Source organism: Trematomus bernacchii, unplaced genomic scaffold (genome assembly GCF_902827165.1).
Source record: "Trematomus bernacchii unplaced genomic scaffold, fTreBer1.1, whole genome shotgun sequence".
Classification (NCBI taxonomy): Eukaryota; Metazoa; Chordata; class Actinopteri; order Perciformes; family Nototheniidae; genus Trematomus; species Trematomus bernacchii.
In genome coordinates, this window is record NW_022987714.1 from 7,139,805 (window position 1) to 7,153,126 (window position 13,322).

At 40.0% G+C, this 13,322-nt stretch overlaps 1 protein-coding gene across 1 annotated transcript in view; it reads left to right on the forward strand.

Moving 5' to 3' along the window:
• itpr2 (inositol 1,4,5-trisphosphate receptor, type 2) overlaps positions 1-9,659 on the forward strand; it is a 59,707-nt gene extending 50,048 nt beyond the window's left edge. The window contains 2 exon segments of the mRNA XM_034141211.1: positions 6,582-6,743; positions 8,347-9,659. Of these exon segments, the coding sequence (XP_033997102.1) occupies positions 6,582-6,743; positions 8,347-8,427 (243 nt within the window). The 3' untranslated portion in view covers positions 8,428-9,659.
• Positions 9,660-13,322: the final 3,663 nt, after the last annotated feature.

Sequence of the window (13,322 nt, forward strand, 5' to 3'; positions counted from 1 at the left end):
GAATATTTCAAAAAGTATAAAATATTTTTAAAAAGTTGAAGGTTTCCCATCGATTCCTGAACAGGCTGAATAGTTTGATATTTGAATGGTTTCTGTAGCTGAAAGTAATCTGAAGTTATGGAGAGCCAAAGTATTGGTGAAATAAGGGGAAGAATAAAGAATTGAAGTACTATAGTGGAATGCTGTGGCACAGCATTCACACTAATAATAATATTAAGTTTAAGGGGAAGAATAAAGAAATTGAACTACTATAGTGGAATGCTGTGGCACAGCATTCGCACTAATGATCCTCATGAAATGGTGAAATGATTTTAAAGCCCCAGAATATCATTAAAATAGTTGTTGTTTTTGTATACAGGCTCTCATGTTGCAGGACATAAGATAAACAGGGCTTCTGCTTAAACTTCACCTGCTTGCAAGTTAATGTAAAAGCAAAAGCAATGTTAAAGGTTAAACCTTCAATACATCTTACCAAAAAAGACAAATGTAAAGACAACCAATCATATAAAAACAGCATCCAACAAGGTTTATCCCAAATTTCAAATGCATTTGAATCATACATACGTGGAATAAACTAGAAGTAACATGAACAATGAACTAAGGACTAAAGAAACCTCACCCGGCAGAAATGCAATGTAATATAAGTTATTTAAATAGAGTTAAAATATACTTTATCTGGATATGCATCAAACTTTATGGACGTCAAGTAAGTGATAACAACTACGTACATGAGGCTGTTCATAATCTATTTATTCCATGTGCAAAAGCTGAGTTCAGACTCTTAATAATCTCACACACAGTGATTCTGGATGAAAGAGAGATTTGGTTCACTAGCAGAAGCTGTAATGTCAAAACTGTTGAATTAGAAAGTATAGGAGTCCGTGATGCTGCACTGTCTGCCCTCTCCTAGCCGAGCCAGAAGTTTGTCTTTATGTTACGGGGGAGGGGGGGGGGGGCTCCACTTGTTAAGCTCCGTCTTTATAGTAATCTCCTGCAACACTGCACAACAGTTTTTGGGCCGACTACACAACATGAAGCTACTGTCCTAATAAAAACTCTGCCCTCCCCTCTCCTTGATGGAAAAGAGCTGAAACCCGATGACCTCAAGAAAACACACACGCACATTGACTAGAATAATGAGTGCATCTGGTAGGATAGAGTGATGTGGTGCCAAGCAAAAGAGTAGGATCGCGTTACACTGAGTGTCTGTTCTGTTGGTGTGCTGTGCATGTGGATGGGAATTAGTGTGTGGGTGTTTGTGTGTAAAATTCTGACAGCGACTACAGGCCTAGCAGGTACTGCAGCAGCCACAGCGCTGTTACATAAGCCTTCTCAAGTGGCCTGCTAATAGCTCAGCCCTGCCTCGCACGTGCTCTCCTGTCCCTTTCCCTCTCTAACACACACACAAAGAGTCACTGTCACGTGAGGAATCCTTCATTTACTTTAAACGGTGTCTGTAACAAAATAGCTACTATCTGAATAGAAAAGGTACTTGTTGTCAGAGGTCAGATTTTGCTTCATGAAATGTAGTAGGACTGTGGCTCTTTAGAAACTACTCAGTTGAAGTGTGTGTGTGTGTGTGTGTGTGTGTGTGTGTGTGTGTGTGTGTGTGTGTGTGTGTGTGTGTGTGTGTGTGTGTGTGTGTGTGTGTGTGTGTGTGTGTGTGTGTGTGTGTGTGTGTGTGTGGTGTGTGTGTGTGTGTGTGTGTGTGTGTGTGTGTGTGTGTGTGTGTGTGTGTGTGTGTGTGTGTGTGTGTGTGTGTGTGTGTGTGTGTGTGTGTGTGTGTGTGTTGTGTGTGTGTGTGTGTGTGTGTGTGTGTGTGTGTGTGTGTGTGTGTGTGTGTGTGTGTGTGTGTGTGTGTGTGTGTGTGTGTGTGTGTGTGTGTGTGTGTGTGTGTGTGTGTGTGTGTGTGTGTTTTAAGTGATACTATCTGCAGACTCATCTAGTAGACTCTCTGTGTCATTGCATCTCTTGACACTCTTCTTTATCTTTGTGGTTGTTCAGCACAAAATATATTGTATTCAGGGCTTTAAAGTGGACCTATCATGCTATATTATAATAATATAGTGTAGGACCATACCTATATAAGGCATATTTATACTTTTTTTTTTTCAGAATACCAAACGGATCATGCATTTTAGCCATGCCTCATTTCGCTCAATTTGCACTATTTTACCCCTGTTTTTGCAAGGGCTGATTCTGTGAGAACAGCACCATCTACAGGCCTGGCATATGTACTACATCGTCTCCAGCGCTTTCGAACGGCAATGGCCGTGGCTGTCTCCTCCTGATTGGTGGAGTTGGCCCAATAGCCGTAGCGCCACTGTCCTGACGTCAGGACAGTGTTCAAATCTGGATCAGTTTTTATCAGATCCGCTGCAGCCCCTTTTTTAGAGATTTGGGTATGGAGGAAAAATAGAGAGGGTTGTGTTTTCTGACACTTGGTGAGTTCCCTGGAACACCGGGGACACATATTCATGTATAAAAGACGTACAAAAGTGCATTTTGCATGATAGGTCCCCTTTAAGGTATAGGGAGGATATCATAAGCAGTACATTGATAACACCAGAGCTAAAGATAATCTACTACAAATACATTAATTCAAGTTTATTTACAAATAAAATGTTCTCCAAACTCTCTATGACCATCACAACTTCCTGAGTTTGAGAATGCATATGAAACGGGAAAGCAAACTTGAGACATAGGTTATACTATAAAATGCATTTCCTGCTGCAAATGCATGCGAATGCTGTAAACTGTGAACATTTGTTGCTGAATTTAACTGAAAATGCAGCAAAAGCTGAATATGTAATTAGCTGAATGGTCTCTGTTGCTGCTTTTAGCTACAAAAACCAAGTGTGTTGCTGAACTTAGCGGAGAAATGCAGAAAAGTGAAATGATTTGAATCAAATTGTTACAGCTCAAATGCATTGCAATGACTTTGTTGAAAACTTGAAAGTGAAATGTTAAACTGGAAGAGTAGGAAAACTAGTGAAGAAGCTTAATATTTAAAAGAAAATGTTTAAAAAAGGTATAAACAACAACATGTATAGCCTCAATGTCCTGAAATAGCTGAATAATGTAATAGTTGAATGGTTTCTGCAGCTGAAAGTAAGCTGAAGGAGTTAAATATCAGATGTACGTAGTAGTGAATGAATGTGTGATAAGAGAAGAAAAGAAAGTAAAAAGGCTTTGAAAAGCATCAGAATATTTTAACTGCGAACCTTTGAACTAACTTGATGGCGAGTGATCTGTCGCCATGGTAACGGCATTTGATGAAACCCCATAATACGCTTAGATATGTTGATGGCTGCATCGTTACCAAACCTGTGAAGTTTTGGGCCGTTTGGAGCATTTCCCCTGAAGTTATGAGAAAACCGTGTTTCATGGTGAGCATTGTGTTGCCATGGCAACGGCATTTGAAGAAATCTCAAAACTGTCACGTACTGTAGATGTCTTCACCGCTGGACTGTTTGTGAAGTTTGAGTACACACTAATGTTAAAATCTGAAGAAGGCCTCTTTACCAAGCTCCAAACTAAGTTAAATATCTCAAAAAGTATAAAATATATGAGAAATCTGAATAACAAGTTTTATAGCTGAGGGTCTTGTGATCATTTTAAAGTTGGAATGAAGTCTCTAGCTGAAAGTATGTGGAAGGAGAAGCATTTGGCGCAAGGTGTAGGTAAAAGAGGATTTGAAGGTTCCTCCCATTGAGTTACATGTTAAAAAAAAGAGTTCACACTAAATATTCATATGGTAGTTTGCTCTTGTTTTCAAAACTTTAAAAAAAAAATTAGTAGTAGGTCAAACTAATAGCAACTACAACAGGAGCTTTATTGTTTCAGCGTGTGGAATTTGACTTTGAATTTTTGTCGTCTGATGTTGTTGTTAGGTGTGTTTACAGCACAGACCTTAGCTTTCTGGTTGGCGCTGTAGCACTGTGCGGCTGAAGTACAGTACATAGCATGTACGTGGGGAAACACACCAGTGGGATGGCGACAGCATAGTGAGAAGCACATGAATGTCTGTAAATCCATGCTCACTGAGGTGTTTAAATGGATCAGTGAAGCAACACTAAAGCCTTGAGTCATTCAGTCAGTGCAGCACACAGTGGACTACTGTACAGTCTAATGAGCAGCAACAAGACGTGAGCAGGGTAGATCCAATTCTGTACAGTCACTGCTTAACTTCATATCATTAACACAGAGATGATGCTTCAGCCGACATGAGTGACTGTAGTTATTCCCCAATAATGATGTCTCTTAGGTCCCTTTTATTGAATCGTTGAGGTTACTTAATTCATCAGTTATGGATAACATGAAAAAACATGCATCAATAATCCTCAGTTTTAGTGACGTTCAAGCTTTGTCTTTGAGTTAGCACAGCCTTTGCTGAGAAAAAGGAAACTTTTATTTTTATTTTACTTCCCCCCCTGATGCCTGAGGCCCAAATTAGCTTGAGATTCTCAGTCGAGTTCTTATAGAATGACTCGATTCATACCGAGTGGCTCAGCAGTCATACTTAATCAGTCTAACTGCTTCGCCTGTAGTCAGGGAAGGAAAAAGTGACACAGTGTTTAAAGTGTTGACAGTTACCAAAGGGCAGTAAAGATGAAGAGGACCTCTTTTTGCAGGGAAATCTGTGCAACATATACACATGTAAGTACATGTTAACATTTACTTAGTTAGGTGATAACTGCAAAAGGGCCAAAGTGGCATCTTCACTATAGGATTTCATCGTAAATCCACCCCACTGACAGTCTGGCTTTGATCCAGTAATGTTTGAAGTAACATCCACTTTTTTTCTAGAAAAAGGCTCACGCTAAGGGTAAGCTTAGGGTCAGTTGCTTCATCAGTGTAAGAAGGCCTACAAATGTAAACAGTTGCAAAAGCAGTAGAAAACATGCACCTTATCAGAAAAGTGAAAGAAAGATTACCTAATTATAGTAGGTATAGATAAATGGTTAATTCCTTCCCAACAATTATATGTGAATTTTAAAAGGTTTTCGCCCCAACCTCCAGTCTTCTATTTTGAGCTGAACGCCAAGTTAGCAGGTTAACATTAGCATGTTAGTAAGCTAAAAGCACAGCTGAGCTTGACTGAGTGCAGCTGAAGCTGATGATTTGTAGCTGAAATGTACAATTTAGACCTGCACAGAAGATTAACTCTAATTTAGGCAACAAATTGCTATACTTGTATCTGTTGCTTAAGATGCATTCATACTACGTGCTAGTTGAAAAGTAAAGTTTGAAGAAAAGCAAGGTTTTGTTCCAAGTTCTCATCTACTGTAAGCTTTTACAGTTGCTTAACAGTGCATTTATATTCCTGTGCATGGCACAGTTTACTTAAATATGTAATACATGCCTTCATTTTATTGCCAAAAGTAGAATCTTTAATTTTCTTTTACAATGTTCCAGATTATAAGAGTTTGTTAGTAGTCCTTTTTATGTTATGTTCCGCTTACGAGATTTACAGATAGTAAGTTTAGTTTGGAACTTCAGTCCCATGATATGTCCCGCTGTTAAAGTGGGATAAACTCATGAATTAAGGACACAAAAACAATAACCCCACCACCCCACCTTCTTCTCTCCCCTCAGTATCTCCTCGTGTCCTCTTCTCTTTCCTCAGCGTCTCACACACTGATCAGTGTTTCTACCCCTGTAGTCTATTCTTATTTAAGAGTGGGTGGGAGAATACCTCACTCCTCCTACTGGGCTTAATGTGGTGCCAGTCAAATCCCATTCTCGGCACCTTTTTAAGTCATTTTTATTAGAAGAGCTGGCAAAGGAATATTACATAAGATCAGCTGGTGGCAGTCTGTCTCTGTGAAACCTATCTCTCTTTCTAGAGCATGTGTGTTTTAAAACACACACTCTTGCTCTCAGGCTGTTATGTACATACATATCCATGCAGATGCACGCCAACAGTACACACACCCACACATGTACAAACACAGACGCACTTAAGTCTATTATATAACGCCATAGGTTCGTTTGGCTCACAGTGTTCTCATGGCATTGCTGCAGATGATTTTCTCTCTCCCCTGACCTGATGGAAATACAGACAAACTGAAAGTCTCAGTTTTACATGATGGCATGAACACACACACATATTAATAACACTATACTCCCAGTTGTCCTTGATAGACAGCAGTGACTCATTCCTGCATCAACAGTGTGCTTGGAGTGGGTGAGAATTGAAATTCCAGTAACTGCTCATTTAGTGACTGCTATCCCCAAGCATCCCTAAGCAGACAGCAGTGCTGCTTGAAACACTTTACACCGTCAAGTACGAAACAGAGAGCAGCAGCCATTCTGATGAAATGATTCATATTAAACCCCCACACCTGTCTCTAATTACCAATCCCTGTCTGTTTACTGTCCTCCTGCACACTGTCTTTAGCTTCGTAATGCTCCCTTCACGTCAATGCAAATCCTCCTTGCTGTTGTCTGTGCCAACATGCTGTTGCCGCCGCCTCTCTGACCTTCTGAGTCAGCTTTAATTCAGCCCTTCTCTGCCTTTCACCTTACTGCTGCTTCTCTCAAATCCCATCTCTCTCTCTCTCTCTCTCTCCCCCCAGGAGAAGAACTTGGAGTGGTTCCCCCGCATGAGAGCCATTTCTCTGGTGAGCAGCGAGGGAGACAACGAGCAGAATGAGATGCGCTCTCTGCAGGACAAACTGGACGGCACTGTCACTCTGGTGTCTCAGCTGTCTGGCCAGCTGGCTGAGCTAAAGGAACAGGTACAGTGCCACTTCAGCACACCTTTTCAAGCTGTGGGGGAAAAAGTCTTCCTGTCTCATAGTAACACAATGTTTTCCACGTGCTATCTGACCTTGAGACTCCTTTTGCCCTAAAACACCTGCAGGGCAAGAGATCACATTTGAAGAGACATGCAATGAATATCTTTACTTAGCTCAGTAACCTAGATGGATAATATCCGACCCTTGATGCTCCTGAAGGCAGCACGATAGGTGATTATCACGCCAGAGATCAACGCGACTGATTGTCGCCACTGAGCCTCTGGCTGTTGGGATGACTAGCTCTGCTGCTGCAGTGTGACTGATCACTCCCATCACCTGCCTCCCCTGCATGTGATTCCAGTCACAGGCCTGCGCTTGTTCCTCTCCTTCCAGATGTGTGAAAACAGCTCCTACTGGGGAAGGATCACACTCCAATAAACAAAATAACAACCTCTGTTGGCCTCAGCAGGCAGCTCAGTCAGTAACACCTCGCTGCTGCCTGGGATCCTCGGGTTGCTCTTGTAACAACTAAGTATGTGTGCAGATGAAGTGCCCTTGAGCAAGACGCTGACACCTTATCTTAATCAGTAGCTTCTGCAGCCCATTTATTATTCCAACCTTGCTTTAGCGGTGTTTACTGACCAATATGTAGTCATGGGTTTAGCAAGGAAGGCACTCCTCCTCTATGGTTAACACAAGTTTTCAGAGGTGAGAGAGAGTGTGCAGGCCAAACCGCAGCTCTGCAGTCACAAGGTGGGGCCTGAAGGTCTCACACCGGCTCAACTCAAACTGTTTCTGACTGGGAGGAAAGTACTCCTGCAGCTCCTCCCTCATTACAACCTCTGCTGACCTCAGGTCTTTACACTCTCACAGCTCAAAATGTGAGTGTGCTGCTCTTTGTTTGTGTGGGTGTAAGGGTTCTGCACAGCGTAATGGATTCACTTGCATTTCAAGTTTAGGGTGGACAAAATCAGTGGCCTTCATTTATGATGTCAGCACTGTAACCGCCGCAAATGCGATGAATGTGAGATACCAGCTGCTTATGATTTGTGAAACTTCCTCACAACACTTATACAACAGCCAACAGTGTCCTCTTATTTAGTTTCAAAAGGGACATTAGTTTCCAGTCCAACAGTGATTGAATGAAGCAATTCATGAACCACCATGAACAGGAAATATCTCTTCTATATTCGTCCAATGTTAAAAAGGTTATTTGAAATTAATGGTTAAATCCTCACAAAGTAATTGTTTGCAGTGTTTGAAATGACTGTGTGACTCCTTTTGCCATCCAATAATTTTTGTAACACTAATTGAGTTTTAGTTCTTTATTTAATGAGCCAAATATGATTTTTGTATTGTCTAACTGAATTTATTCCCTTTTGTCTAACTGAATTATTCTCATTTTACCTGCACTCCTAGCTCACAAAGATAAACGCTCCCCCTGGAATGTAATAATGATGTGTGAACATAGTGGGAACATTGTGTTTTGCATAATAAAGTGCCCACTTGAACAAAAATAACACAAATACAGGTTTGCATATCATGTGTAGGCAACATGCAGAGTAAAAGCCTCTCAAGGTTGTTGTTTTTCATCTCTCCATAGATGACAGAACAGAGGAAGAACAAGCAGAGGCTCGGGTTCCTGGGTCCTCCTCAGCCCAACCATCACACAAATGCCCACTGAGGGGCTCAAGGCTCAAACAGGACACACACACACACTTCAGCCTAAAGAACAATACATGTGCTCAGATTATTGATGAGAAAAAGCAATAGGGCCGGAAGTGTTGACGCATCATTTTTGACATAGTGTCTTTTCTATGAAACAATGACTGTCTTATGGGATACCAACTGTGCCTTATGTGCTCACTCTGCTGCTAGCAGCGGGCTTTACTGGCCGTGTGTACACACCCTCGTACAGAGGAGCTCTGTCAATGATCGGCCAGCCGCAGCACACATCTGCCAGTGTGGTGTTATTGTGCCAGACAGAGGTCGAGGGAAATGTTAAGGTAAGGTTAATGGTTAAGTGCTGTTAGGTCGGCGGACGGTCACATCTCATTCCTCGACTGTCCTCAGTGCTGATGTGTCAGAAAGGGGACAAATAGGCCGCACCCTCTGTGATTGGAGGTGTTTGAGGAACTGCTTTTTTATGCCGTCAGGGGAAGAGTGTGTGTGCAAACATTAAGTATTCTTCCCTTTACCTTTTTAGTTTTCTTATGGTATTTATGAGAACATTTACGGTTCATAACTGGAGTATTATTTTTGCCTTTTGGAAAAAGTATGATGCTGCCTCACTCATTCACTTTTCTTAACAGTAAATTGCAACTGCTGAAAGTGCACTTTTTAAAGAAGAAAAGTGCAAAAATGTAAGCCTTTAACTGGAACATTTGGTTAGTTGGGTTGGGGTATTCTTTGCATGCTCTGTTCTGTGGTAAAAATGCATTTGCTGCACATTTCAGTTGCCTTGTTTTTAAATAGATTTCTACAGAGTATATCAATAACTTAATGTGAATTAAAAATAATTATTACCTTTGCAGAACTTACTTGAAAATTATTTTTTAAATCTTATATTGGTACATAATGTAGTACTGACTGAAGATGGGGAGCTTACAGTTCTTTGTTACAAATGAACATACTTATTTCTATAGAGATGTCAGCTAATACTGTAATATTTACTGGATTTGCTCCCGTCTTCATCTTCTACTTTTTCTTAAAACTGTAAATCATGCTCACAGGTGTCTTGGACTGCAACTGATTGTTAAGTCTGAACTTGTGTTTTTAACTTGCACAAACTAATGGCAGATACAGTACAAGTGAGCTCTCGATGGTAACTGTGCTACGACACTTTCGGTTTAAACAAGTGTATAGAAAAATGTATTTTATGTGTTTGGATGTTGTAATAAATTTGTAACAAAATGATTCAATGTGCTTTGAGTCAGCATATTTTCTAACAGAGTTGTGCCTCAGTCCTGGTTGTTGTTGTTGAGGATGAATGAGCGCTCCCCTTGACCCCCGTTGCACCCACCCACATACTTGTCTAAAGGCAGCGCAGGACAGAGTCAAAGGCTGTCCTCATTCAGACAGGATCAGGTTTCAGCTAATGCAGCCAGGGTAGTCATCTAATATTAAAGTTATCAGATTCTCTGCACATGCCGTCACTCTGCTGCTTTTGTTAAGCTGCTCTTGGCATTTAATTGCAGCTAATTAACAGCAGATATGATGGACAGAGAAACTCGACTCTGGAATGTAACCTTTGTTTTTTGATCAGTCTACTTCACAAGCTTTGCCGTTATCCAAGTGTAACATTCTTTTTCACTTGAATTAAAGTCATCTTTATACAGAAATAAGAGATTGTGTATGTTTGACAGCTGTAGCCACAGCTAAAAGTACTTGATTATGGTTAACACAGATAGCCATGGTAGTTAAATTAAACATCTAGCTTCAGCTGAGCAACCAAACATATGATGTTAATAAAGAATTATTGTTACATTCTCTGCTTTATTATATTAAATAAAGTCAACTCTTATGCCCTAAAACAAATAAATCACTTGCATGAATCAAGAATTGCTCCTCAACCAAAAGGCACATTTCTGGTCTCCAAGATTGAAGCATTGTGAATCCACTGTAGACACACCTTTTATATATTACTGTTACAGTTATGGTAGATACAATAAAGGTAAAAAAAGGCTTTAACCTCACCTTGTATCATTTCAATTTCAATTAGCTTTATATCTTAGTCTCCTTGGATAAGGATGCAACTGAATCTCCACTAAAAGGCTCTAGTCATGTTTACATGCAACACAGTCATGTTGACCGTTTCATTTAAAACAATGTATTTCAATAGCCATGTTACAATGTCACAATTCTCCCAAAAAATAAATAGAGAATCACTTACAAAATACATATGTAAAAATATAGACTTATGCGCTTCACCATACACACACGGGCAGATAAACAAAGGCTAGGCCAGACAGTCCTTTCTGAGGAATCCACCGATTCGTCACAAAACAAACAAACAAACAAAAATAAAACCACCAGTGAGCGTCACTCAAACTTGACTAAGATGGCTACCGTCTCGTCACGATCACTGAGACTTCCCGTCAGCACACACTTGACCCTAGAACCGTGAGTAACCAACTAATTTTACCGTTTGCTGGCAAAGAAATATCTTGTGCCTAGCGAAATACTGTGGCAGACCATTTAAAAAGTTTAGGTGCATTAAAAAATGGGAGTTTTCAGTTTCCTGCTATACCAAACATGTTATTGTAGACTGACGACTTAACTATCCTGGATCTTGTAAACACAACTTGCTCCTCACGAGGTATTTACTTATAACACTTTACAATTAAATCCGTCTTAATTAGACTGCTTGGACAACATACAGATTGATTACAGAAAGCTGAAGACCCTTAGGTTCCAGGTTTCAAAACAGTAGGTCTCGCATGCATATTTAGCAAAAATAGACCACCATTAATCACAACTTTTTGTATCTGCATCTGACTAGAGCTGGAGGTGTAGACCTACGTGAGACAGAAAAGGTTGGGAACCACTGTTTTAGAACATGTCAAAACCAAAGCACTTGAGTGCTTCTGTCTATTCAAAAAGCTATTTTTCCTTTGTGTTGCAGTTTGTATAAGTAATGCAATAACCTTTTAGTTGTGAAACATTTAATAGGCCTATATTTAATCCTTTCATGCGCGTATCCTTTCACCTTGTTGTTTGGCCTAATGTAGTACTCGGTAGCCTACTATAATGTGGAAATTGATCATTAATAACAGTGGCTTGTTGATTTTCCTGTATGTCCGTGCTTTTGTAACATATTTGTTATGATATACGCATCACAAAATAGCCTTAACTGGTCATTTATCCTGTCCTGTCATTTAACCTCTACAGAGAGGCCTATCCTTCTTGGCTCTAGTTCACTGTTTACGCTGGCAGGCCTGTATTTGCTCCTGCTGCTTGTGACAGCCATTAAAATTAGCTCACGCAGTGCCATAATGGTGAGCAGCTGTCATGCGTAGACAAGAAGGGTAAAGTGCAAAACTGGAATGTATTGGACTCACAGACAGAAGGGAGGGGAGAGGATGGTACACATACCGTCATTACTGTCTCGCAAACGTTTTATTTCCATGTTGTGATGCCATACAAACATGCACTGCTTCCGTCTGCACAGTTCCTAAAACATATTTTTTTGATGCTCTAAATCATTGAGCAAAAACATTGAACATTGTGATCCACTTATCAAAAGGACATTTTAAATTACTTTAGGGTTGGGCTTAGAATAATAACATAAGATGGTCTGCTTCATTTCATTCTCTCAGTGCACTTTGGACCTTTTGAATGCACGTGAGGGGTGTATTATTTACTTAATGAACACTACCTTTGGCACATTTGGATCACAATTTTTTTGTAAATCTCTTTGCAAACCACAGTCACGTGCATAGCCTGTGTGTGTTCAGTAGCGAGAGCGAGAAAACACCCAGAGAAGGTCACTAAATACAAGGCAATGTCCCACCGCCTCTGTGGCTGCAGGCAGTGAGAGTGAGTCAGGTGATGTGACTCTGATGCACTTAAAGCACCAGACTAACAGGACTTCTTGCAGGAAATGTCCTACATATAAACTGTAGGAGACACTACAGTAGGAGACACTATTCATGAGTAGATACCGCCATAAACATTTATCAGCGATTACTTACATTAAGACAATTGTTTTTTATTTTACAAGTTCCCTGAAATTGTGTGCTTTTATATTCAAATAAGGCATTATCTTATTACGTTTTTGCAAACTTTTGCAAACATTTCCAGAACTGAAATCTGAACACTGGATCAATCAATGGATTCAAATTAACTTTTTTCACATACAAGAACCAAAGGTTATTACAGAAGGAATTTCTGATATCGCTTCTTATCATTCCATAACAGAATATACTTAGCATTTTATTTAAGTCAGGCTTTAAATGATATATGAATAAACTCCTATAGCTGGGAATGAAACTGAAAAGCGTTAGTTATGTAAGTGCTACTGAAGTGGAGATTTCTTGTTCACAGGATTAGAAAAAACTTGTTATGAGAAAACAGACTTCAAAGATATGTATTTTAAAATTCAATACCAGTCACAACAGGTTAACAGTGTTAAACCATAGATTGTATATAAAAAGGCTAAAATAAAAAAATCTACAGATGCAAATAGACAAAGTAAAATGAACACCTGAATGCACTGTATCTCATGGAAGCAAAATATACTTTTTTGCCTTTAGTGTCTTGCCTTACACTAAACTATAGTCATATTCAACTGGTTATAAACATGTTGATATAATACACATAAAACCAACAGTTGAAGCTCGTTAATTAGAATACTGGGTGAGAGTTCAGTCGGTTGTTTTCAACTTCCTGAGAAAGTTGTCATGTTTTGTGTCATTACACATATTGATCTTCTGTCTCCTGCAATCTCTTTTAAAGTCTAACAGCAGCGTCCCCACCATCTGATATCAATCTGCGTGTTTTGCCTTGAAAGATCAATTGGCCACACAGAGAGTTGTGACTGACCGGGGAGGAGGGAGGAAGTTCTCTCTCACTGTCATT